This window comes from Peromyscus eremicus, chromosome 5, assembly GCF_949786415.1.
Source record: "Peromyscus eremicus chromosome 5, PerEre_H2_v1, whole genome shotgun sequence".
Lineage (NCBI taxonomy): Eukaryota > Metazoa > Chordata > Mammalia > Rodentia > Cricetidae > Peromyscus > Peromyscus eremicus.
The window spans coordinates 86,367,498-86,393,265 of record NC_081420.1 but is presented as its reverse complement, the minus strand read 5'-3'; the positions used below and the strand labels follow the sequence as shown (position 1 = coordinate 86,393,265).

Below are 25,768 nucleotides of genomic sequence, written 5' to 3'. Positions count from 1 at the left end.
AAGCAGCTTTCAGTCGGGCGGTAGTGGCGCACGCCTTTAATCCCAGCACTCGGGAGGCAGAGCCAGGAGGATCTCTGTGAGTTCGAGGCCAGCCTGGGCTACCAAGTGAGTTCCAGGAAAGGCGCAAAGCTACACAGAGAAACCCTGTCTCGAAAAACCAACAAAGAAAACTCATTTCTTACACATACACAATAGTAGTTAGTCAAGAAAGCTGCAGTGGGCAAGGCTCACTGTCATAAACACCCAGAAAAACAAGCAGCTCCTTTGTCATTGTCGGGGACAAAGCTACAACTTGGTTTTTCTTGTAGTTTATGGCTCAGTCCCAGGGTCTTGTACAGACTGGGAACACTACCACTCGGTTACATTCCCTGGGACCTAGAAGACTTTCCTTTATTTTTTTGTTCTGAGGTCAGGCAACAACTCATTCCACATGCCAGAACTGTGTTCTCCTGAACCAGGTGCAGGAGGTGGGGTTTACAGCCAGAGATAGGCTGCAGAAAGCATCGATCGATAGGTATATAAATAAACAAAACAGAACTAAAGCAGGCAGCAGTGTGAGACTGCCCATTTCCAAGTCATGTTCCTTCTAAGGTGGGGACAGACAAGAGAAGACGGACTAGCTGACATCAGACCTCCTTGGAAAGGGCTAAAGGCAGAAGAAACCTTCTGTGCTAGTTGAAGTAGCCTGCAGGGAGATGTGGCTCCTCCACAGCTCCTGTTTTGGGGGTTTGGTTTGCTTGAGACCTGTTACACAGGGTCTCACTATGACACTCTGGCTGGCCTGGAACTCGGTATGTAGACCAGATCTGCCTGCCTCTGCCTCCCAGGTGCTGGACTAAGGGTGTGGGCCACTGTGCCCGGCTCATCCTAGTTTTGTCCTGGTTTTTGTTTTTCAAGACAGTTTCTCTGTAGCTTTGGAGCCTCTCCTGGAACTCAATCTATAGACCAGGCTGGCCTTGAACTCACAGGAATCCGCCTGGCTCTGCCTCCCGAGTGCTGGGATCAAAAGCATGCACCACCATCCTAGTTTTATGTTTGGACCATCAATTTTAGCTTAGGTGACTCTATTCTTTTTCTTTTTTTTTTTCTCCTCGAGAAAGTTTTGTAGTGTAGTTTTGGTGCCTGTCCTGGATCTCGTTCTGTGGATACAGGCTGGCCTTCGAACTAACAGAGATCTGCCTGTCTCTGCCTCCCAAGTACTGGGATTAAAGGCGTATGCCCCGGCTGTGACTGCATTCTTTTCTTGTTTATCTTTCGAGATAGGGTTACAATGGGCAAGGCTGGATGGCTCATACTTTCAATCCCAGCACTCAGGAGACACAGCAGGCAGATCTCTGTGAGTTCAAGGCCAACCTGGTCTACAGAGAGCATTCCAAGACAGCCAGGGCAGGCAGTTACACAAAGAAATCTGTTGTTAAAAACAAAACAAAACAAAAAACCCGGGTCCTCAGCTCTGAAAAAAAAAATACACATGCAAAAAGATTTTTATTTAATGTATATGAATGTTTGCCTGTATGTATGCACTGCACCGTGTGGGTGCCTGGTGCCTGAGGAGGCCAGAATAGGGTGCCAGATCCCCTAGAGCACCCACACGGGTACTGGGAACCAAACCCAGGTCCTCAGCAAGAGCAGTCCGTGCTCTTAACCACTGAGCCATCCCACCAGCCCCACTCCACCTCACCCCCCCCCCCTTTTTTTGAGATAGGTTCTCACTACGTAAGAACTTGCTATATAGAACAGGCTGCCTTAGACTCACAGAGATCAGACCGCCTCTCCTCTGGGTGCTGGGATTAATGGTCTATGCACCATGCCCAACGTGGCCTTGAACTTTCAATACTCCTGCTTCAGCCTCCAGGGTGCCAGGATGACTTGCCTTGTGCCACCAGACCTGGCTTCCGTTTTGACTTTTAGTCTGGTTTTTGGGGGCCTCAGTGCAGGAGTTTCACTCAAAACAACAGTCCTCAAGTTTGCAAACAAACGAAAATGAACAGCCCTCTCTGATTTTACTCAGTAATGTGTTTTGAATGTTTCCTGTTCACATCGATGTATAAGGCAATCAATCCCTTTGACAAACAGCATGTAAAGAAAGTTGTTTACTCCAGAGTTAAAGGAGGAAGTTCCGAGTGTAGGGATGGTGCAGTGCCAGGCAGTAGATCTGCAAGGACACCAGGCTGGTACAAACATGGCATCACACACAGAGGTGGGGATGGCTGCTCAACACTCTTGGTTTGCACTCTATACCGGTTACCTGCTCTTCCAGCTGAAGTGGGAAGGCAGCGGTGCCTCTCACAGGGAGCCTGAGGCTCAGACTTGAGGCTAAGACTGCTGCTGACAAGCTGAGGTCATGTCATGGCCTAATGAGACTGAAACCTGTCCTAACCTTAGGCAGCCACGGCTGAGGAGTGCGCAGGCCCAGGCTCTGCAGCAGCAGAGGTAGTCAGCAGGCGTCAAAGTGGGGACAGGCCTGTGATAAAGCCACCCAGGGGTCAGCTTCGATAAAAATATCTGTCCGTGAAGGGACAGCTGAGGTAAAGGTCTCCAGACAGAACTGTCCTCCTGGGCTTTCCAAGGTGGATCATAGCTGGGTCAGGCTTCTGCTGGTGTTCCAGGACTGACTGCTCACATACCAAAGCGTGAGAGGTGGTGGGAAGGAAATGAGGGTTACACATGGGCGGGCACTCTGGGAAGTCTAGGTGAGCCATGTCCCCCCACCCCACCCCACCCCCAAGTCCATGCTCAGGAGCTCAGGTACACAAAGGGGCTTTTATAGGAAGGGAAAACGGACACGCTGAACACTAGGTGGGGTCATCAACTTTTTGCTGGAACACGTAGTTGACCTTGACCTACCCCGACAAGTCTGGAGTTCCCGAGACCTTGCTTTTCTCCAAGTTCAACCTGTGTTAGTGGCGGTTCAGGACACACAGGGGAAGGAGCCACAATATCAGATTCAACAAGAAGTCTCCAGACGTGTTGGGATTCGTAAACGTAAAGATTGTTTAGCAGGCAAGACTTCAAGTCGGCCGTTTTGTTTGTTTGTTTGTTTTTGAGAATTTAGGGATGACAAATGACATCAGCAAAGGGGCGGGCACTGGGACACCGGCTGGGCCATGCGTGGGCAGAGGGGGAATGATGTCTGCAGGTCTCCAGGGCTCCAGCACCCGCTACAGGGAGGCGCAGACCCTTAACTGACGCTCGGCAGCACCGGCCCAGCGTGGCTGGCGCACGCGCAGAACAGACCGTTCCTTGGCCGCTGGCACGCACGCGCACCGCCCCGGATTCCGCCACTCCAGTCATGGCGGTTGTCCGGGCTGCCCTGGGTCCCGCCCTCGCTGACGTACCGCGGGTCACCTGACTCAGCTGCGGGCTGAAGAGACACAAGGGAAGTCGCCGTCGCGGGAGCTAGAGCCTCCGACCCAGGACTCCCGCGCCATGCCGTCCGAGAAGACCTTCAAGCAGCGCCGCAGCTTCGGTGCGTGCCCCGGGCCCTGGGGTGGGAGATCCGGGTGGTGTCGTCAGGGGTGGTGGTCGGGATCCGGGTGGTGTCATGAGGGGCCGGGTCGTGCCAGGGGCCGGTGGGGTCTCCCTCTCCATCCCCCAGCTTCGCGGTCCCTACGGGCTGAGTCCCCTGGGTCGCCCGGGCCCGGAGCGTCACCTTGGTCGTCGGTGGTCTCGGCGTCCCCGCCGGGACAGGAAACCCGACCGGAGTGGCCGAGGGGACCGTACCGCGGCGCTCTCGGCTGTGTCTTTAGTGGGCCCCAGGTCCGGGCGCCCGCAAGCCCCCGGACAGCACCCAGCCGCCTCCGCTCGCTCGGACAGTCGCCTGGGGACGTTTGTGTAGGAGAGGTTAGCCTTTGTCTACTAACGGGAATTTGATAGCTATTTGATTTGCTTGTAGTGATCTCTAGTTATTCTGGAACAGTTGTCAAGAAAGGAGTAAGGGGAGTGCGAAGTGAGACGTGCACATCGGCTAGACCCCGGATTCCCAGAGTGGCCGAGGGTGAACTCTCCAAAGCTCCATCCGTCTTTACCTTAGAACGCGTTTTAGGTGGTTTCCCCGAGTTGGCTTTCATCTCCCCGTACCCCAGCCATTCTGAAGAAAACGCGGCGATCTGTCTGATGACTGCTGCTTTCCTTGCTTCTAACTTTAGTGGTCCTGACTGTGGGCACAGAGTTTAGAGGTGTGCCATACAGACGTTGTTTGGAGCGGCCCCTTTGTGGAGGCCACACCAATCTTGCTTCTCCATTTTAAGGTATCTAGATTGGTGGAGCTCTGGAGTCTCCTATCTGCATTGAGGGGATGCTTACTGGGTGGACGTAGGGCTCACTCCAAACAGACCCTTTGTAGCTGAAGAACCTGGGTGGGGCCTAGGGCAGTGAAGCTCAGGATCCGCCTAGTGGCAGAATCCCTTTAGCTTTCTGTCATACATTCTTGCACTTCCAGTAAGTAGCCATCATCCCCAGTGCTGAAAGGGGACTAACATTCTGGAGGCCAGGCACCCTTACAGATCCTTAGAAAGACAGGACCAACTTCAAGTTAAAACTGATTGAGAGGCAGGCGGATCAGATCTGAGTTCAAGGCCAGCAAGTTCCAGGACAGCCACTCTACACAGAGAACCCTGTCTGGGGAAAAAAAACAACAAACAAAACTGATCAAATGATTTCAAGGTTCACTCTTCTCAAAAGTGGTTCATCCCCCCTAGGGTGACCCTTTTATTTTCCAACAAACCTGTTTCCCACCCAGTGCTCATTATTTTCAGGATGGTCCTAAGCACCAGTGAAACTGTGTCTCTAGGGAAGTTTGTGTGCTGGGCCAAAATAAATAGCCCCAGGGACTGACCCGTCTCCTGGAGGCAAGATTCCCATCAAATTCAACTAGATGTCAAGCTTTTAATCCCAGCACTGGGGAGGCAGAGGCAGGCCTGTCTGAGTTTGAGGCCAGCCTGATTTACATAGTGATTTCAGGCCAGCTAGGTCTTCTAGTGAGACCCTCCCTCTCTCAAAACAAACAAAATGACCTAGGTGGCTCAGAGCTTAAGCTGTCACTCTGGGCTGGGCCCAATGGAGAGAGAGAACTTAGTAATGGGGGTTGGGAGTGGCATCTGTTCTTCCAGGCACTAGAAAAAACAATACTTAGACTTCTACCTGCTGATTATCTGCTCCTGCGACTCTTGTTCCCAGAGGCTAAGGAAAGGAGCCTAGGCTTGGACCTTGCTGGGCCTCACTGCCATGTTGTGTTTTTTATTTGGTCATTAGTCATCTCTCTACAAGCCTGGGTGCGAGGCACTTGGGATGCTGAGAGGCTGAAACTGTTGATGGTTGCATGGGCTGGTGTCTGGAGAGAGGCATGATAAATATGTCCTTACAGTTAAAGGATTGGTCTCCTCCAGTACAAACTGTTGGCCTCTGAGCAGCTGTCTGCTTACAAATGCCCCTAGCATGCCCTGAATGTCCCCACTCTTCCAGGGACACCCCAGTTCACTGTCCCTGTAGCCAAAGGCTGAGCAAGTCCTACAGGCCATCAGTTTTGTCCCTTGTTTACTTTAATAAAGACAACTAATAGCTGGGCAGTGGTGGTGCTCGCCTTTAATCCCAGCACTCTGGAGGCAGAAGCAGGTGGATCTCTGAGTTTGAGGCCAGCCTGGTTTACAGAGTAAGTTCCAAGACAGCTGAGGCTACACAGAGAGACTCTGTCTCAAAAAAGCAAAACCAAAAACTTCCTGTCTTTCCCTTTGGGGCCTTATTTTGGGACAAATGAGAGCGACATCGTAGTTTCTGGTGGAGCCCTTTGGCTCGTTCTTTTCATTCTCAAATTGTCGGTGAAAACTGTTCCTACTCTAAGAAATCTGACTCTGCCTGAGCATTCCCGTCTTAACTAGTTGGGTCTTAGTTGTGGTTGGTTATTTTAAACAGACTGGGCTGGCCTTGAAATTACAGAGATCTTCCTGTCTCTGCCTTCAAGTGCTGGGATTAAAGGTGTGGGCCACCACGCCCAGTTTTTATTTTTATCAAGCCGGGAGGTGCACACCTTAAATCCTACCATTCTTAAAACAGAACAAAACAAAAAAAAGGAAGCTTGCCCAGCTGGGGTCTGGGGCCTTGTGAGTTAAACCCTTAGTTCTTCTGCCTCCATGTGTGTCTGCACCGTGTGCCTTGTCGGTACCCATGGCGGCAGAAAGGGAGTCAGAGATGGCTACAGGCCACATGTGCTCCTAACTATTGAGCCATCTCTGCAGCCCCGAAGTGTGGAGTGTGCAGGCCAGGTATGTAAGCAGCTGCTGGTCTGAGTGAGTTAATTGTAGTGACTTGTCCTACATCAGCAGGGATACAATGGAGAGTTTTTCTGGAAAGAGGCAGGATGCCATGTATAGATGGAACCACCCCATTTGTGGGGTGACAGGGAGAAATGGTGCAGAGAGATCAGCCAGCTCTTGAGAGTAGAGAAGGAAGGGTAAAGGGGTAAGCCACTCGGTGCTGGTGACTTGTTATTGCAGAGCCTGACATGTACCAGGCAACATTTTGTCACTAAGCACACCCCCAGCTCCTTGAGTTTACTATGAATGGCAGCTGAATCTGCAGTTGGCCCTTCGTATTTCTGTAAGGAGAAAACTAAAAAGGTGATCAAAAAGTTCTTTTAACCCACATGCAGTTGGCCGTGACACAGAAATTTGTCCGTCATGTTGGCCACAGCATCATTTTTTTCTGTAGCCTTGTCAAGATTTTTCACAACACTGTTTGCAAACACCGTGAGTCCTACCCAAAGTGTCATAGTTCTGTTTTGTTTTGCTTAACGCCACCTCCTCCTTCCTGAGTGACGTGTCTCCAGCTGTATGGCCGAGTCCTGGGCTTTTTCCTGTTAGCATAGAAAGCCTGGTACAGTGTTGAAAATGAAGATAAGACTGGCTCTTGGCCTCCCAGCTTTGGTCAGGTAGAGGCGGAGGAGTTCAAGGTCATCCTTAACTACATGATGAGTTGGAGGCCAAGCTGTGTTACAGGAGACTCCATCTCCAAAACCAGACAGTGAAACAGAGCTGTTCTCGGGAAAGTGTTCATCAGCAGACTCTAGGGGTTTTGATTTGGGGTAGGGGGATTTGAGAGAGCGTCAAACACTGTAGTCCAGGTGCACAGCTCTAATTTCAGCACTGGGAAGACTCAGGCAAGAGGGTCTTGCCAGTTTGAGGCCAGCCTGGGATACATAGACCATTTCAGAAAAGAAAGAACAAATCCTGAATGGTACCAAGTGGCTCCCCTTCCTTAACCAGAAGTGCTAAGTGAAAATTGCATTAGTCCTTGGTTTTTCCAAGTTGGACTGAAAAACTAACAAAACTTGACAGGAGAGATTGGAAGACACCCCCTTTTTCCCAAGTTACAGTAAAGTTACAGTAAACCTGCACTGTGTGGCTGTACATCTGCGTTTGCAGCCCCTTGAAATGAGGGTTTACCCTCTGGGCTGTGCTGAACTGCCTGATAGACCTGCTGTTGCTGCACTGACTGCCTCAGTGCTCAGTGGTGAGATGTGATCTGTACCCGAAGTCCAGGGAAAGGTGTCCCCACTGCTGCTCTGCCTCAGTACAGGACTGTCCCCAGCAGGAATTGGTGGCATGGCCCCTGATATCACTGTGTCTCTTCTTTCTTGCAGAACAAAGAGTGGAAGATGTCCGGCTCATACGGGAGCAGCATCCCACCAAGATCCCGGTAGGTCCTACTGGGGCTGTGGTGATACTTCTGGCCACACACGACAGCTCTCCCCTGCCCCACAGGAGCCCTTGGACTCTGGCTGTGTATACCCACCTAACCACATGCTTCCCACACGCTTCTCTTCCTAATCGGGACTTGTTGCTCTTGTGCCTGTTGAGGGAAAGGGACAAATGGGCTAGAACTTAGCTTTTTTCCTTTTCTCCGTGGTATCCAGATTGAACCCAAGGCTTGAGCATGTGACTACTAAACTACTCCAGCCATCAATGCTAGGGAAACAAGGATGACTTCTGTGGGACAGAGTCAGGGACATGACTCTGAGCCCCTTACTGAGTGTCTTGCTGACAGACAGCCATCAGTACCCCCCTACGCGGTGTTCCCTGGTTTGAAGTCAGGCATGGACAGGCCAGGGTTCAAAGTATCTCATGTTCTACAGCCAGTCCCCACATTCTGGGAGGAATTATGGTGTCCTGCCTCTTTCACTATAGAAGAGGACTTAGCCTCTCAGGATGTCAGCTGTCCCTGGGTTAGAAGGGAGCCCTAGTGCCAAGTGCTGCAGGTGTCTCCCTGTGTAGCTTTCTCACCAACCCCATCATACCACTCTCAAAGGGAAAAGTCGAAAAGGGAGGGGTGGGGAGAGGTGGCACATGTTGTTCTAAATGGTTGGACATTTCCCAGTCTGTCCTCACATGGGGGTAAAGCTTCCTGGGCAGGGCCCCGTAAGGAGCTTTTCCTGAACTGAAACAGTCCTTCATTTGGAGTGCCTGCCCAACCTACTTGCAGGAAACAGCCGCCCGAGCCTGCCAGGATCTGCAGGCAACTTCCTGCAAGGCTGTGGTCTGGGCGTACAGCAGCAGCTCCTTTCTAGAGTCGCTTGGGATATTTGCAGAAACTCAGCTGTTGATCTGCTCGTGACACCAAGCAAGTGTGAGAGCCAGGCTCAGCGCTGCCTAGTTGAGAATAGTGGCCAGAGTGTCTGGCTCCCAGGCACTCCAGGCTGGAAACCTTGAGGGCAGAGGCCTGTTTCAGACTAACCAGTCACCTGTCTTCTGCCATGACCTGTACATCTTCCCAAATTGGAGAGTGAAGGAAAAGCACAAGTTAAGAACTGGAGAGGGAGCCAGATATGATTGTTTCATTATGGGGATTCCCAACAAGGGGCTGGAACCTGCTCAGGGACAGCCCTCTAGTGTTCCCACATTTCTGACCTCCTAGAAGAGTGCCACAGTCTTTCTTACATGTCTTTAACTACTCTGCACTTTGGAGGGTCTGCCTCATAAACCCAGGTATGTGGCACCCACAGCTGGCATTTCCTGTGGATTCCATGCTTCTGAGCAATCCACAGGATGGAATTTTCAATCTCCCAGGAATGAGGATGGCAGCTTTTGAGAGATGGCCTTTCAAGGAACCACATGCAGGTCACATGCAGACAGGCGCTTTCCCTCCAGAAGCATGTCGCCATGTTCCTTCTTCCATGACCAGGCAGGGATTTCTGTTCTCTGGGTGGATACATGGCACTTGGAAACTGGTGTGCTGAGGTTTGGTTTTTTTGAGAAAGAATTTCTCAGTGTAATAGACCAGGCTGGCCTTGAACTCACAGAGATCCACCTGCCTCTACCTCCTGAGTGCTGGGATTAAAGGTGTGCACCACCACACCCGGCTGCTTTTATTAACATTTCTTAAAAATTATGTTTTGGGTAGAGAGATGGCTCAGTGGCTTAGAATACTTGATGCTCTCACGGGGGACCTGGGTTTGATTCCTACCCCCACATGGCAGCTCACAGCCATCTGATCCATAAAACTTATAGCTGTATATATTACTGGGTATGAGGAGGTTCATGTCTGTGATCCTAGCACTTAGGAGGCTGATGCAGGTGGATAGCCATGAGTTAAAGACTATCCTGGGCTACGGTGTAAAACTGTTTTTAAAAAAACAGCCGGATATGGTGACATACACCTTTAATCCTAGCAAAACAGTTTTAGCAACAAAAAGGGTGCCTGGTGGCCAGTACATGTCCTGTGCATTCACATTCCACAGGCAGAGCTGTGAATGAATGCTGGTCACGGGAATGTTAGGGGAAGCTAATGGAAGACTGGGTTAGGCCCAACTCTACATAGCACATGCTGGCCACAGCATGGGGAGCATTGTGCCTGCTGCTAAGTGTCTCTGTCCGGCCTTTGCAGGTGATAATAGAGCGATACAAGGGTGAGAAGCAACTGCCCGTCCTGGACAAAACCAAGTTCCTTGTACCTGATCACGTGAACATGAGCGAGCTCATCAAGATAATTAGGTATTTGGCCATTTCTTATCTGTTTCTTTGAGTGACACTTCTCCTTTCCCCATCTTGGTGCCAGCCTAAGGTCCCTCCTACTTCTTTCATGCCCTTGTAAGTCAGGTGGGTCCACCCTGTAGCTGCATGTATCTCAGGACAGCTATGAATGTGGTCTAGCATATTTATAGAAAGCCATCACATCTGAGGGGCTAAAGGCTGGACATACATACTGTATGACGATTCTTTGAAATATTACTAGATTGCTGCTGGCCCATTTGAGATCCCCTATCCTAGTAAACTGTCAGGAATACTTAAGCTTGTGGACAGTGAGAGTTAGTAAGAGAATGTGGACTCAGAACTGCAGCAACCTGAAAGGCTATGGCCAGTTGTAGATTTTGAATACTAATGGCCATTTGGATGGCAGTTTCAAACTGGCGTGAGATGGAGAGCCAGTCCCTCCCGATTCCAACCATCACTGAGGGCTGTCACATGCTAAGAAGAGGGCTGTGGGCTTCTCGGGTTTGCCAGATCAGTGGGGGTTTGTTTGTTTGTTTGTTGTTGTTTTAGTGGCCCAAGTTCTTCACAGTATGGCAACCTCAGTGAGTCTCCCCACTGTCTTCTCTCCGCAGAAGGCGCTTACAGCTTAACGCCAATCAAGCTTTCTTCCTCCTGGTGAATGGGCACAGCATGGTGAGTGTGTCCACGCCCATTTCCGAAGTGTACGAGAGTGAGAAGGATGAAGACGGCTTTCTGTACATGGTGTATGCCTCCCAGGAGACATTTGGAACAGCACTGGCTGTGTAAGACTAAAACAATGTCTAATGTTTGTCAAGCCCTTATCAAGGAAAAAAGGGACGTTACCAGCGGATGCTGGTCAGCTCACACTCAGATCAGAACGTAGGCGCCCACCTAGGGTGTTAGGAACTGTTTGTCAGCCAGAAACTGAGCTCCATGCAAGCGCATTCAGCTTGGAAACTCATCTAAACTAGGCTCTCTTGTGTTCAAACTTTAGAAGTTTAAAAATAAAATACTTTGCATCCTAAGTTGCCAATAAAACAGACCAAGTTATTTTGACATTTTTCTCCTCAGTAGGGATTTAAAATGGAACAGCATCATCAGGGGCACAGTCTCTTCCTGGGATCTGCTGCTTTCTCTAAAAGGGCTTCAACTCAGTAGATAAGTCTGCCTAAGCGGTCCCTTGGCCCAGGTTGTCTAGCAGAGGACCCCAGAGGGCTCTGGCTTTGACCAACACAGGTCAGATATGTAGGCTGTAGCTCTAAGTAGCCTGGTCCTGAGCCCCAGTTGCACCACCATGTTGACCCTCAGCGGTGCAGGGAAGCTTCTTCGCTGCTGTCTAGATGCTACCACAGCACTCACCACTGCTCAGAGGCCAGGTCCAGCCTTGAACAAGGGGTCGCTTGGTCCAGCTTCGTAAGAGGCTGCAGACAGAGCAAGTGTTTTTCAACTGGTTTGGATTTTGTCTGGCCTGTACCTGCTCCAGGGAGGGGAGCAGGCAGGTGTGCGGTGCTGGCATTAGGACGCAGCTGTCAAACAGGAGACTCAACTCTGAAGTTGAAATGCACTCCCATCTGCACTTGGCTTACAGCTGTAGATAACGTTAGTGTGTAACTGTCTTTGTAAGAGTAGTTCTATCAGACAGCTGTTGAGATTCTCCCACTCCACCTCAGTCCATTAGATGTCAGCTGTGAAGACAACAGCAGCAGGAGACACATGCTCTTGATGATATCCATGGCCAGTTCCAACTAATGCAAACCACTGCTTCCTGCTACCTGCATGTGGTCCACTGTGACACTCAGACCATCCTTGGTCACTCACTCATCCTTGTGATCTGAGAATCTCAGTGAGAACTGCCTGCTGTCATGGAGGGAAACCAACATAGCCACCTCCTACCCTAGCTCCTTACAGGCACCCCTCCCCATCCCTGCATGCAGCTGTCCACTTGCTAACTTTCAATTTGTTATTTTATTTACATCATGTATATTCTGACTACCCTGTCTCATGTAGGTTGTGTACGTCATTATTATGTCCCCGGTTTTTATAACTATGGTGCGATCAATAAGGATTCCTGTAATACTGCTTTAAAAATGCTGCTCAGACGGGCGGCCTTCATTTATAGGACATCTGTACACTTCAATGCACTAAGTGAATAAAGGCACAATTGAACCTGTCCTGAGAGCTGTCTCATGGTGTCAGCGTGGGAACTACTGGGCCCTGCAGTGTGCTGAGAGGGAGGGCATCTTCCTCTCCTTGGTCAACACCTTGCCACTAGTTCCTGCTTTTAAATTCTCTGGACAGCTGACTGATATGCCAGCTGTCAGGATGCAAGTTGGTGCTGTGGTAGTAACACACACGTGATGGCCTTGCCTACCAGAGCACACACAGCAAAGGATGAGTGTGGGGTGGGGCTTTCCTCCTGTGGACAGCTGCTCACACTTGGGAGACAGTGAAAACAACTTCAGCTCAGAGCAGACGGCAGCTCTACAAAGCTGTCCAAGAGTCTCCTCAGGCCAGCCCAAGAAGCTGCACGGGGGTTGCAAATACTGTCCAAAGGAAACGGGACATTTCAGGTGCAACACCGTCTCGGTGACCCTCACAATGCAGATACTGGCAAGTGAGTCTCACCAGCGCTGTCACCAGGTCCCCGTTCTGCAAGACCAGGTCGGCCATCTCACATCCTAGGGTTCTGACTGTCAGAGGTTGTGCAGCTGAAACATGTTTAACCCAGTCAAGTATCTGTACTGTGAGGACACTGTTCAAAGCTGGGAACCTTGGCAGGAAGCAGAGTAGGGCCCAAGAGTCCTAGAAATTGGAGGAGCAAAGGAAGACGGTGCCTCACCTAGAGAGGAGACCTGAACTGGGAAAGGGTCCTGCCTCTGAGACAAACATCTAGGGACATCGAACACGAGTTTTTTTTAATTTTTATTTTCCGTACATTAAATTTACTCATAAAAACAGTCTAAAAATGTACAATTTTTTCCTTTTTAACAAAGTATAATAAAACATAAAAACCCCAAAAACAGAATACTTGACATTTACAATTCAAAATCAAATTAGCAGAATATTAAATATTTACAAAACTATATCTTTTAAAAATATTTATAAAGTTACATGCAATTTTGTAGAATTGACAAAAGAATGGCTCAAAAATGGGGAGAATTGTCCTTCATTCCTAAAAAGAAAATATGCCCAATAGAATCTGAAGGTTTCAGTCTTGGTACCAACATCTCCTCTGTGTGTGCGTGAGAACTGACCTGTGCTGAGGGCTGGGCCACTGCCCGCCTTGTGGTAGGACAGTGACCTGGACCTGGCCTTGCCAGTACAGTATGTGGTTTTCTGAAATATTGCCAAGTGTTGACTACAGGTGCTGCATTCAGTCAAACTCGGACAGGCCAGCAGTCCAGTCTCTGGACCCCATGGTTTCTTAGGCCACCTGACTTGCTCTACGGGAGTGATCTACGCTTTGGAAAGGACAGCTCTCCCTGCTCAGGTTCCCCAAGACTGCCCTTGGGGATGAGGCTGAGCAGACAGAGTCCCTACAACCTTTTAAGACTTTAGCAAGTAATGTCACCCATTAGCTGGCTGTAAAACTAGCACGTGTCAGACCAAATGCCAGGGAAGAAAGATAGAGTGACAGGGACGGAGTGCGGAGAGAGACCCAGTTCCCATCGGGCTGTCCTCAAGGGACTGTCATGGCACACATGTAGGCGAAGGTACCGCCACTGCGAATGCCTCTGACGTGCGTGTGGTACACCCCAGGCTGACCTGCACGAAGGACCGGAAGCCTGACTGGAGCTTCACACGGAAGCTGCTAACTATTGCATTAACAGGCCAGCTGCTGTCATCTTTGCGAGATGAGCGTGCCGCTGGTTTCCTAATACCCAACAGTATATATGTTCAAGAAGTATTTTGTCTTTATGGTAAGAGCTAGCTCCCACTCCTCAGTGCTCTTCAGAAGTTAGGAGTTTTCAACATTAAAACACTTTCCAATTTTCGCTATCAAGCATGAAATAAAAACTAGAAAGTAAGGTAGAAAATTGAGTAGTTTGCTTAAACAACAAAAAGGTCACATAGCTGTTTTGTCCCAACATTGTGCCCTCCTTCCTATCTGAATATCCCACTTCCTACCCTGAGATGTTAACACAGGATTAGAACTGACGCCGCAGTCCCGGGGCTATGCCCACCTGGGTACCACTGCCATCTGACACAGCAGTTTTAGGAAAATGACTGGAAAGGGCTGGTCTGTTCAGTGTGTAACAAGTCTCCCAGTGAAGAAGTAAGTGTTGGCCATGCTGATGGCCTCTACAGGCTATGGGAGTGAGCCCCACCCATAAACATCTGCCCACGATTCCATGTTGTGCATGCTCCTTTGCGTGATATAATCCTTGCCAGCTTCACAGAAATGCCACACCACACAAGCTCTTCCAAAGACAATCGGCGGCTTCCAGACACAGACTTCTGTCGTCTGGACAGCAGAGATGGTGCTGGGGCTCACTTGCCTCAGCTGAATGCCAAGTCCTGTGGGAGTTGCCGCAGCAGACTGCTGCTGTCTTTCAGGTTAACAGCTGAAAGGGTAACAAGACACTTCCATTCCCTATACTGACCACAAAACAAAGAACTTAAATATGATTTTTTTCTTTTGCTATGAGACAGTTTTCAACAATTTCTGTGTTGAAATAGGATTTATTTAAAATATTTCTTTGTTTAAAAAAAACCAAAAAATTTAAAAGTTTGGCTTTCAGCACATATCCAGGCCACTGTAACGGCCTTCAGAAATATTAAAATCGTAAACATCAATGAACACTCTAAGTCTTCCTTATTAACACAATGCGACCAATCCCAGTCTGGTGCTCTTTAAGGCAAAGTTGTGTCAGTTCTTGTATTGGACATCTGTAGTGTTACTGAGTGAGAGATCAACAGAGCATCCCCTAACGCCTCATCACCATCACCTCAGAACAGATGTGATACTGTGTGCCATGGACAGAACAGAGGTCTATCAATCCTGCATTGCATAGAATCGACAACACTCAAGCCTTCCGTGTGGGTCTCCACGGATAGAAAGCCCATCTTAGAATATGAATATGAAGCCTTGCATCACAGCGCCTCCAGTTATAGGGTATTTTGTGATTTATACTAATTTTGCATGAGGGTGATTGTCCCATCTGAAGAATGGTCTAAGGACTGAGATTTTCTTCTCCATAAATACGAAGCTGGAAAATCCTTGGCAAGATCTTACCATTAATTTTTTTTAACACCGAAGGCTTCAGCATTTTAAATATTATTTGAGCATAAAATTCCCTTTAACCTGGAAGGTCTAAGGCCCTCATGCTTCCGTTGTGGTGGGTTGAAACGTTCATACCCTGTTGAGGAGTGAGGACCCACCCCCACCCCTGGTCTGGACTGTAACTGGTGAGTGGTTTCGAGGAGTCTTGCATCTCTCTACTGAAGTTTTCCAGGCAATTTTAACGGAATTAACTATCAACACACAGCCTACCACAAAAGAAGCTGACAGTTTCCAGTCTTTTGTTCATAAATCACAGGACTGTATTACTGCTGAATGTCTGTCTCAAGTGTCAATTCAGCAGTAAGCTCTGGGGCTGGGGTCCTGGGGAAGCCATTTGAGACACGACAACTTGCCAGCTTCCTGAAGAATGAGGAGCATCGGTCAAAGCCAACTCACAAAGTCGAGTCATTCCCATGTCCTCAGGAGTTGGTTCTTGTTTGGAGAGAGCAGGCTCAAAGCCACCAATGGGAGGGGTGGTCTCAAGCCTCGGTGACTGGATTCCCTGGGACTTGGACCCTTAGAAACGAAGTTGTCAAGAGTGAGCTATGTCTTATCTACTAATATTGTGTAAATTTGTTTACAGAAAAAATATTAAAAACCTGGAACTGCTCCAAGTGTCTGCAGAAGGACACCCTGCGACCTCTGGGTGTACTAGGCCGAGCAGCCTGCTGGTGCCAACTCCAATGCCCACTGATGGAGTCCCCTACATTGTCGGGTCCCAGAAGAGTCTGCCTCCCAGACTGAAAGGGTCCTTGTCAGGTAGTGCAATCCTTAAGAAGCCAGACATGAGGCTCCCACTCTAGGAAACAGCAAAATCCAGTTGGCACTTCCTAGCCCAAAGGGGTCTTGGATCCGACTAGGGAACTCCACTTGAGAGAACTCCGACCTGCAGTCTTGACTCAGGTCGTGCATAGCTGCCCTGGAATTTATGTGTGAGCCTAGAAGGACCAGCGATCTTCAGGAGACAGGTCTCCATACTGCAACAACGGTGTGGTGACCACATCACTGCTGTGGAGATGTCTACTAGGCAGTCCTTATATCAAGCTCCAAACTAGGATTTTGGCAATGAAATCGAGTTTGACGCACTTCTATGCTAGATTCTCTATCCAGTATAGTAAAGTAAAGCACCTTTGGGTTAAAAATATTAAGCTCCACAGCAACTCGACTTCAGTTTTCTATGTGATTTTCCTTAGGTCTCCATGGCTCCATAGCAACTTGACTTCAGTTCTCTATGTGATTTTTCATGGCTTAATAAAATGTTCTGTTGCCAAAAAAAAAAAAAAAGGATCAGTCCGTGGAGTCCAGACTTTCTGCTGGAGGGGCATATTTCAACCTAAAAGTTCCTGGAGAGAAAGAATGAGAGAGAGAGAGAAAGAGAGAGAGAAGAGGGTGAAGCCTGAGTCAGTTGTAGAAGTGCACATACCACCCATCTTCCCCTGAGCTCCACTTAGGACTGACTACTCATGCACAGCTGGATGTCATGGGTTTACAAGACTCTGGGAGAAGTGACCAAGAGAGCAGCACAGACTATCTCTCCACGCCTTGGATCTCTTTCTCTGGACATAGACCGTGTACCCGGGCTGGCAGCACACCCATGCGGGCAGGAAAGGCCTGGACTTAGAAGGTGTAGATCAGCTCTGGGAAGGGAGGCAGCCACCTGTACCACCATTGGATCTCTCAGGTCACAGGTTTCAGCTTCTAAAAGCTCTCTAGGTGGTGAAGATCAACAGGGAAACTGCACAACTTGAGATGGAGGTGCAGGGAGCCCAGAGATGGGCAAAGTGGGACCAACTTTCCTAACTTTACTGTAATTTTTTCAAAACAAACAGCAATTGTAAACCTAGTGACCCAGGTGTGTGGTAATAATGTTAATCCCAGCACCCTGGAGGCCAAGACAAGAGGAACATGAGTTCAAAGCCAGACAATAAAACAACAACAAAAGAATAAGCCTGGTCTAATATGGTAGACATATTTAAATTTAAATAACAAAGACAAACTATAGGAAATAAGAGACAAGGGGAAGGAAGCTGCAGCCAGTCACCAAGACACAAAGGCATATAGCTGCCCTGAATGGACAGACCAGCAGAGGTGGCTGTGCTGGCCAAGGAAACCATAACCACTGCCCCACCCTTAATTTTCACATATCTTCCAGGAGGTGGCAGCAATCACTGGCTGCTCCAACAGCCCTGGAAGTTCCATCCAGCTCATTCTGCTTAAATAAGGTGTATTGTTTTTAAGGTGTGTGTGTGTGTGTCTGTGTGTGTTCATATGTTTGAGTGTCTACAGAAGCCAGGAGAGGGCTCTAGATTTCCTAGAGCTGAAATTACAGGCAGTTGTGAATGGCCTAACAATGGGTACAGGAACTGAACCCAAGTTAAATAAGTTGGCTTTAAAAACAAGTTTACGCCAGGCGATGGTGGCGCATGCCTTTAATCCCAGCACTTGGGAGGCAGAGCCAGGCAGATCTCTGTGAGTTCGAGGCCAGCCTGGGCTACAGAGCGAGATCCAGGAAAGGCGCAAAGCTACACAGAGAAACCCTGTCTCAAAGAAAAAAAAAAAAAAAACAAGTTTACTATGTTTTCAAAAAGCCAAGCAGCCATGGGTACTTCTCCCAGGAGCCACAACCAGCACAGCAAGGAAAATCCAGCACCTCCCTATGTTTACCTTGCCGGTTGAAGTCCATGGACGGTTGCTTGCAATCCTGAGCACGGTGGCCAGTAGCCCCACAGTTGTAACAGGACAGATTTCCACTCTTTTTGTGACTGGAGCCATTGGTGCTGCCCACCAGGCCTTGGGTTTGGTACACCCCTGCTGTCCCAGCCATGAAGTTCTGCATGGGTGGCACCGCAAAAGTGGATTGCCCACCTAGGACGGGGTCCGGAGTCACACTGCCACTGTAGGGCGCGTGCACAACAGGGAAGGCAGAGCCACCCCCGTACTGCTGGGTGCTGACGTAGCCGTTGCTGCACATGGGGCTGAAGGGTAGGAAAGGGAAGGTAAACATGGATGGCCCAGAGAATGGGTGCTGGAAGTAGTTGGCATAGCTGACAGTCAGGCCACTGGAGCCACAGCTGCCACTGCACCCACAGGACGTGCACACAATGCAGCCAGGTGGGGGCGGCGCAGGCTGTGGGGGTGCGGGAGGCTGCTGATGGTGGTGGTGGTGGTGGTGGTTCTGACTTGAGGCAGGAATGTTTCCTGGGGAGCTGCTGCCAGCACCGCCGCTGTAGAAGCTGCTTTCAGGGACAGAGGAGAGGGCAGGGCTGGAGCTGGGGGCAGGGCAACTGGGCAGAGTGGCCATGCTCGCAAAAGATGTGGAGGGGTGGCTGCTGGGGGAGGCAGTGTTGCTGTTGGCGCAGAAGCTGCCCTGCAGTGGGCCCACAGGCACACTGCTCACTGCAGAGAAGGCAACTTTGGTGTTGGCTGTATACAGAGCAGTCCGGGGGTTGATTATTGCAGGGGGCACGCTGATCTGCCCGTTGTTGGGGCAAGAAGTCTGCCCAGAGATGGCAGCATCAGCAGGGACGGAGGAGGACAGCAGCAGCTTGATGGGTGGCCGGGCCACATGCAGGACGGTGCTCGGTGTCCCTGTGGCGGCTGAGCTGGTCTCCACAGTCAGGGCTGGCTGCTGTGCTGTCTTCAGCACCCTGTCCAGTGTGGCTGCATGCACAACTTTGGCCCGGGGACCAAAGGAGACCGTGGGTGACACAGAGTTGTTCTCTACAAGGCCCGAGAGGACCTGTACTGGCGGATGGGGTGCCGCTGAGGGCAGTGCGTCCAGCACAGGGCCACCAAAGCTCTTGTCTACTTTTGTGCCACTTCTAGGGCCAGGCCCCTTGTTCCTTTCTTCCAAGGACAGAAGGGAGTGGACAGAGGATGAGAGGAGCTTCACATCCGTGCTGCCTCTGTCCGACTTGTGCACTGAGTTCAGCATGCGGACAGGTGCCAGGTGTGAAGCTGCAGGCATCAGCTGTGGGGGCAGGGGATGGTGACCTGCAGGGCTGGAGCCAGCCTCATTCTGCACAGGCAGAACCTGGGCCGTGGGTCTGGCAGAGCTGGATGGGAAGTGAGTCAGCAACATCACAGGCTTCTCCTTATCAGTGCCCTCAACATGTATGTCCACACCTGAGGACGGAAAAGACCGTTAGCACAGCGTGCATCCAGGAGCGAGCTCAGAAGGTGGGACAGAAACAGGCCACAGCACAGGTGTCTTACGTCTCTCGCTCTCCTCAGCGCTGTCTGAACTCTCCTCTCGCACCTGCACACCCATGGGGCTAGAGGAAGAGCTGGAATACTCAGAGGAGCTGCCTTCCCGGGGCAGCTGGTGAGCCGGTGGCTCCACCTCCACCCGCAGCTCTGTGGAGAAGGTAGGGAGAGGTCAATAGCTCTATGGCACTCGCCCACAGGCAAAAGAACCCTGCTAGGAACACTAGGAACCACGGTCCCCAATCATGGTCAGATTACACTCCAAGAATCTTGAAAACTGAACCAACCACTTAAGGCCATATTGTTAGGTGACAGATCAAAGGGGTACTTCTGACTCAGGCTATCACACTGCAAGGTTGATGCCCAGTCACTGTGGGGGGCCCTGTTCCATCCTGAAGAGTGCAGAACAGTACTGCATTATCTGCCATGAAAGCTCCCTATAGCAGGCTGAATTGTCCAAGCTGGACATTTATTTCTTACCCATCTGCCATGACTCTTGCTATTCATCACATTCTGTTGATGAATAAAGCAATGCTCAGTGCTTTCCTGCAGGAAAACACAGCCACTAACTTGTATGTCCCCAGCCTCTTCCACGTACAGGGAACAGGGGCAGAGGAGGAGGATGGAGGCTGAAAACCCAAGCCCTTAAGCCTCTCAAGTCTCCAATGGAAAGACAGGAAGGACAACAGTGGTCAGAGAAAGGGCACCAGCCTACAGTTCATGACAGGCACCTGCGTGGCAAGGGCCTTTCACCTCTCTGAACTGTATCTTGCTTCCCCTGACAGCATGAGAGTTCAAGGTCTAACAATGCTGCCCAAATAATCTGAGGCTGGGCATCAGTGTCTGGCAGCTAAGGCCAACCATACAATACTTTCCTGTAGTAAACACTATAGAGTCAGGATAAAGAAGACTAAGTGTAAACATTTAAAACCTGTAAATGAAAAACAAGAGTGATCTGAAGTCTAATTCTGATCCAAAAGAATACCATACCACACCTGTACACACGCCACACATCTGAACCACAGGCCCTCACACACCTGCAGCATGGCTGCTACGCCCAGGCTGCACAGGCCCCACGTGGCTGGTGGGGGTGACTCGGGCCACTCCACTGCTGGTGACCAAGGATGGGGCTGAGGAGTTGAGGCACCGTCTCTCTGACTTCTCCCTGTGAATGATAAGCACAGTCAGAAAGCTCCTCCTTCACCACACTCCAGTTTCCAGTGCACCTCCCAGGCAGGTCCTCCCAGGTGATGTTGGACATCACCTGAGGACTGGGTAAGAAAGAAAGTAACCCAGACCCTGGCATTTAAAAACCTGCAGGTTATAACACTGCTTGGTAAATGAGAAACTAAAATGAACACAATTTATTCTGTGTTGATTTGGTGTTTTGAGACACAGTCTCACTATGTAGCCCAGGTTACCTCAAACTCAAATCCCTATCCTCCTGCCTCAGCCTCAGTGCTAGGAGTGCAGTGTGGCCACACCCAGAAAAGCACACATTAAGTAATTTCTTTTTTCTTTTTCTGTTTGTTTTTGTTTTTTCGAGACAGCATTTCTCCGTGTAGTTCTCGCTGTTCTTGAACTAGCTCTGTAGACCAGGCTGGCCCCAAACTCACAGAGATCCACCTGCCTCTGCCTCCCAAGTGCTGGGATTAAAGACGTGTGGCACCAACACCCAGCATATATCAAATGATTTCATGCTTACTTTTCCAGCTCCAACTGCGTCTTGAGCTTTTTCTTTGCTCCCATGGTGAGGGACTCAAATTTATTCAGATCTTCTTCAGTAAGGCTCAGGAACTTGCATAGGACAAACAAAGGACAGTTACTGAGATGACCATGAGGACTCTGGAACCAACAAACCTGGATCTGAGTGCAGGGTAACAGATCAAAGGGCTAGCAAACAATGGACTAGGGATATGGACACCATTTCCCATTGCTTGAAAGAGCTGTGACCTCTCTCCTCTATACCTCACCACAAGTGCAGCTGACAGGCACCCTGCAGCCCTCTGGTCCCTGCACCCCAGTCATGCACACCTCAGACAGTTTGAACCACTATTATAATTGAAGGCTGTTGCTGCCCCTGTACTCTGGGGAAGGTCTCACTGGCGTGCACCAGCCTCTGCCCACAGAAGCAAAGCACAGTTGCCTTAAGACCATTCTTTTTGGCAAACCTTCAGTAGCTTGGTAAGGACCCAAATAATCTAGAAAGAAGGCACTATCCAGAAAAAGTGGTAACTAGCCCACAGGCCTGACGCCCCAGGACAACTGGCAACACAAGTGGCTTACCACATCACAGCCAGCTGTGGGATTCAGACATCTCATCATAATTCTGAGTAGAAAAATTCAAACTGATTATGACCAATGTAAGAGGATCTCTTGTCCTTAAGATTCAAGGACCCAGGCCGGGCGGTGGTGGCGCACGCCTTTAATCCCAGCACTCGGGAGGCAGAGCCAGGCAGATCTCTGTGAGTTCGAGGCCAGCCTGGGCTACTAAGTAAGTTCCAGGAAAGGCACAAAGCTACACAGAGAAACCCTGTCTTGAAAAACCAAAAAGATTCAAGGACCCAGCTGTGAGTGGTGGCACATGCCTTTAATCCCAGCACTTTGGAGGCAGAGGCAGGCAGATCTCTGTGAGTTCGAGGCCAGCCAGGTCTACAAAGTGAGTTCCAGGCCAGCCAGGGCTACACAGAGAAACCCTGTCTCAAAAAAAAAAAAAAAAAAAAAAAAAAAAAAAAGATGCAGGGCCCCTCAGCAGCAGCATGTCAAGCAGAAACACTGTGTTTCCCCACCTCCAAAGCTCCATCTCCAGGTTTAACAGTGGCCTTTTAGATGTGTGGAGCTATTACAGAGCCATTTTGTCCAGCAGGGGGAGTTGAGACTTCAAACACCTTGTGCAGGTGTCATTTGGCTTAGCCAGTGGCATTGAGGTTTAGAAAACACCAAAACTGTCCACTAAAACACTGCTCTCTGAGCAGGCCACCTCTCTTCATGACTCCATGTCAAACCGTTCAATGTAGCCTTGGCTGAGCCCCACTTGCTTGTGTCCAAGGCAATGACTCTGTGAGCTGGCCACACGGAGGCTCGAGCTACACAGGAGCTGCTCCAAAGAGGAGAAAATGGTATCTGAATGAGCACTGGCCTACAGCAGCTTGAGGGATGGAGCCAATTGAAGTCACAGAGTCCCTGGTTTGTCAAGACCTGAAACATCTAGAAAAGCTATGTGTTTATGACAAATCCTGCTTTGGTTTGTTTTGGCTTCAGGCAGCCTGGGGGTGAAATCTTGGTCCCCTCTAACACCAAGCTATATGATCACCACCCAAGTTCTTGACACCCCTAGGAATGAGGACATGGCACAGGCTACAGACGAACACTGGAGAGTGTGACCCTCTGAGTAGCCAACATACCTTCTCCATGGTGAGCTGTTTAAAGACGGGGTAATACTTGTGCAAACGCAGCTTCCTAAGCCAGTCTAAAATCCCATTTTGCTCCTGGGGCTGAGGGGCCTGCAGACTAGAGGGCATCAGGATGGTAGGCGAGTTGTCCACTTGGGTCCGGTAAGCCAGTGCCGAGCCTGTCCCCCCTGTGTGGGAGCAGTGGGGCAGGGAAGCAGATGCACTGGCCGAGTGTGGCAGGTGGTGCTGGGCGCTGCTCTGCGAGGATGGAATGCCGGCCACTCCACACACAGGCCTGCAGGACAGGGGACAATAGAGTACAGGCACTGCTCTACAGACTGCCAGCTGGCACCAGGAGGTTAGAGGTATCTCATGCTGGCACCTACTCCCTTAGGGCATCTGGTGTTCAGCTCATGGCACACTTGAGCCTAATCAGTGTCCTGTCTACTATCACCCCCATCACAACTTCCCTCCTCACAAGGCAGTGCCCACAGGGACACTTCTGTGTGCACATGCTGTGTGTGTCCATGTGCACCAGAGATTCAGCTGAGCTACCTGGTGTCTGTCACTTCTAAAAAACAAGATGATACCCATAAATCATGAGTTAAAACAAGCTACTCAGCACTGTGAAAAAAACATGAAACTGGGAAGCCCAAAACTGGATTCTTTCTACCCAATTCCTCTCCTATTATTATCCAAGATATAGGTTGAGCAGACAGCTACATAGGAGGAGGCAGTTTGCTGGCCATGCTGGCTAGAGAGGACCACTCACCTCCCAGACACGCCCATCATGGCACCTACTTTAGGAAGGGAGGGGTTGCCAGGACCTACAAAGTAGAAGAAAAGTGTCATAGAAACTGACAGACAATAATATAACTTTATTTTTTAACCATTTCACAAACTTACTTGGACTTTGGAGCTGTTGGGTGGGAGACGAAGTGCTGAAGAACTTCCTAACGTGGTCATGTTTCAGTGTGTGTGAAGGTATGGAAGCCAAGTACCTGGGGAATAACACAGCAGCTTGTCAGCACTGAAGTCTCTCTCCTCTCTCTCTCCTCTCTCTCTCTCTCTCTCTCTCTCTCTCTCTCTCTCTCTCTCTCTCTCTCACACACACACACACACACACACACACACACACAAACAGTGGGAAAATCTGAAAACTTTACCCAAGAGAAGGAGAATTAGAGAAAAAACAAGCTAGTCCTACAGCCTGATACTTGTCTTGCTTTTACTCATCTTATATAGTTCCCTTCAAGTCCCTTCTCGTCTCTAACAGCGAGTGACTCAAGAGTCTGTGACATGAGCACTGGAACCGTAGTGCTCCTGAGTCTGCCCCAACTAAGTCACAATGTGAAGACATTGGTCCCAGGGCTCAGAGAGGACCATGACCTCTTACACACTAGAGAACCAGCAAGAGGCCATAGCTGTGGCTCAGTTGGTGAGTTTTTATCCAACATACATGAAGCCCTGGGTTCCATCCTTAAACCACATCAACTGTGTATACTGGGGCACACTTTGATCCGTCCTTGGGAGGTGGAAACAGGAGGATTACAAATTCAAGGTCATCCCCAGTCTCCAAACAACAGAACAGAACTAGTGAGCCTCAGTACTGCATGGACCATGTGTGGGCCACGACTGAAGATTCAGAGAACCTATTTTCAATCTGACAAGCTTCAGATTCTTCTTTTCCCTGAGACAGGATTTCTCTGTGTAGCCCTGGGTGTCCTGGAACTCATTCTGTAGACCAGACTGGCCTCGAACTCACAGAGATCTGCCTGCCTCTGCCTCCTGAGTGCTTGCTGGGAGTAAAGGTGTGCTGCACCACCACCACCACCACCCAGCCACAGCTTCAGCTTTAACCACACGACACAGCTGATTGCTCATATCATCTCACAAGGACAGCAAAACCCCACACGGCACAAGCTTTTGATTCCTTCACCTCATCCTCAACTCACCCTGAGGTTGTCCATATCCTTCAAACTCTTCTAACAAATAGTCCTGGAGATAAAGGAAAGACCAGAGCAGTCACAGCCACCTAGCCAAGAGCCTTACTTACCTCAGACCTGCTTCCAAATCCACATGGTTGCGCTCCACATAGAAGGAATCTGGGCCAGCCAAGCAAGGAATGAGTTTGTCCAAGTTCTCTTCAGGATAGAGCTGGGATAACTGAAAGAAAAGACAAGGCAGAAGGTCGTCTCCACAGAACACCAGAACCTTGCCTTGCCACAGGGGCTTGACAAGGGGCCTCCGGAACATCTGTGGTAGGACAGTTTGGACCTTTCCAGCTGCTTAGGTTCTATACACATGTAAGACACCCCACCACAGGCAGGAGATACCCCACAATCTACTCATCCTAACTATCCCTGAGTCTTACATAGTTTGAGCCACAGGGCCAGTTCCTGACCAGAAGCCGAACAGGGACCAGGACTACAAAGAAAATTCAAAGACTCTTTGATGCCATACTATGGTCAGCACAGATGGGATAAGATGGATATATCCCCCTGGGCCATTTATGCTAGGCCAGCAGTGAGGTCCTAGCAGGGTCAGTGTGGACAGGAATGGCTGGCTCTGGACATGATTGTAACATCTTTGACGGGCTGCTGCTTCCTGGGTCTTGAGCTGCCAGAGCTTTGCTTAACACTCAGCTTTCAGCTGTCCCAATACACTGGAGGGCTCTTCCTGTTGTATCCTCTCTCAAGGACAGGCTGCCAATGCCCATTACCTGGTGCTAGACTTTTCAGGCACAAGTACCCTGGGAACAGATCTAAACTCCCAGGGCCTTATCTCTAAGGCAAAGGTTCTTAGTCTTTAGGGGAGAAACTGGAACATGATATGTTCCTGGCCCAATGTATAAAAAAGACCTCAGTTTCTTAGGCAAGAAGTGCTTTGGGTGGAAGAGAAAA

General features: G+C 49.8%; 2 protein-coding genes across 7 annotated transcripts in view; one reads left to right on the top strand and one right to left on the bottom strand.

The window, feature by feature from the left end:
* Positions 1 to 3,244: 3,244 nt before the first annotated feature.
* Map1lc3b (microtubule associated protein 1 light chain 3 beta) lies at positions 3,245 to 12,154 on the top strand. The gene is made up of 4 exons (XM_059263896.1): positions 3,245 to 3,469; positions 7,637 to 7,692; positions 9,877 to 9,983; positions 10,595 to 12,154. The coding sequence occupies exons 1-4, from the start codon at positions 3,430 to 3,432 to the stop codon at positions 10,767 to 10,769; spliced, it is 378 nt and encodes a 125-aa protein (XP_059119879.1). The 5' UTR covers positions 3,245 to 3,429; the 3' UTR covers positions 10,770 to 12,154.
* Positions 12,155 to 14,646: 2,492 nt separating this feature from the next.
* Positions 14,647 to 25,768, bottom strand: part of Zcchc14 (zinc finger CCHC-type containing 14) — a 55,933-nt gene continuing 44,811 nt past the window's right edge. For 3 of the 6 annotated variants that reach the window (XM_059263891.1, XM_059263894.1, XM_059263895.1), the window contains exons 5-13: positions 24,922 to 25,031; positions 23,772 to 23,866; positions 23,638 to 23,692; positions 22,878 to 23,160; positions 21,179 to 21,270; positions 20,511 to 20,638; positions 19,483 to 19,623; positions 17,932 to 19,392; positions 14,647 to 15,783 (exon numbers count right to left, since the gene is read on the bottom strand). In XM_059263891.1, the coding sequence (XP_059119874.1) occupies positions 15,557 to 15,783; positions 17,932 to 19,392; positions 19,483 to 19,623; positions 20,511 to 20,638; positions 21,179 to 21,270; positions 22,878 to 23,160; positions 23,638 to 23,692; positions 23,772 to 23,866; positions 24,922 to 25,031 (2,592 nt within the window). In that variant the 3' untranslated portion in view covers positions 14,647 to 15,556. Of the gene's footprint in view, positions 16,611 to 17,931; positions 19,393 to 19,482; positions 19,624 to 20,510; positions 20,639 to 21,178; positions 21,271 to 22,877; positions 23,161 to 23,637; positions 23,693 to 23,771; positions 23,867 to 24,921; positions 25,032 to 25,768 lie in introns of all 6 variants that reach the window. The other 3 variants (XR_009379411.1, XM_059263892.1, XM_059263893.1) reach the window with 3 other exon arrangements.

Bases quoted from the DNA above. Each gene is read 5' to 3' on its own strand.
- Map1lc3b (XM_059263896.1), top strand. From the start codon at position 3,430: ATGCCGTCCGAGAAGACCTTCAAGCAGCGCCGCAGCTTCG. The intron at 3,470-7,636 runs GTGCGTGCCCCG...TCTTTCTTGCAG, and splicing joins CAAGCAGCGCCGCAGCTTCG to AACAAAGAGTGGAAGATGTC. The intron at 9,984-10,594 runs GTATTTGGCCAT...TTCTCTCCGCAG, and splicing joins GAGCTCATCAAGATAATTAG to AAGGCGCTTACAGCTTAACG.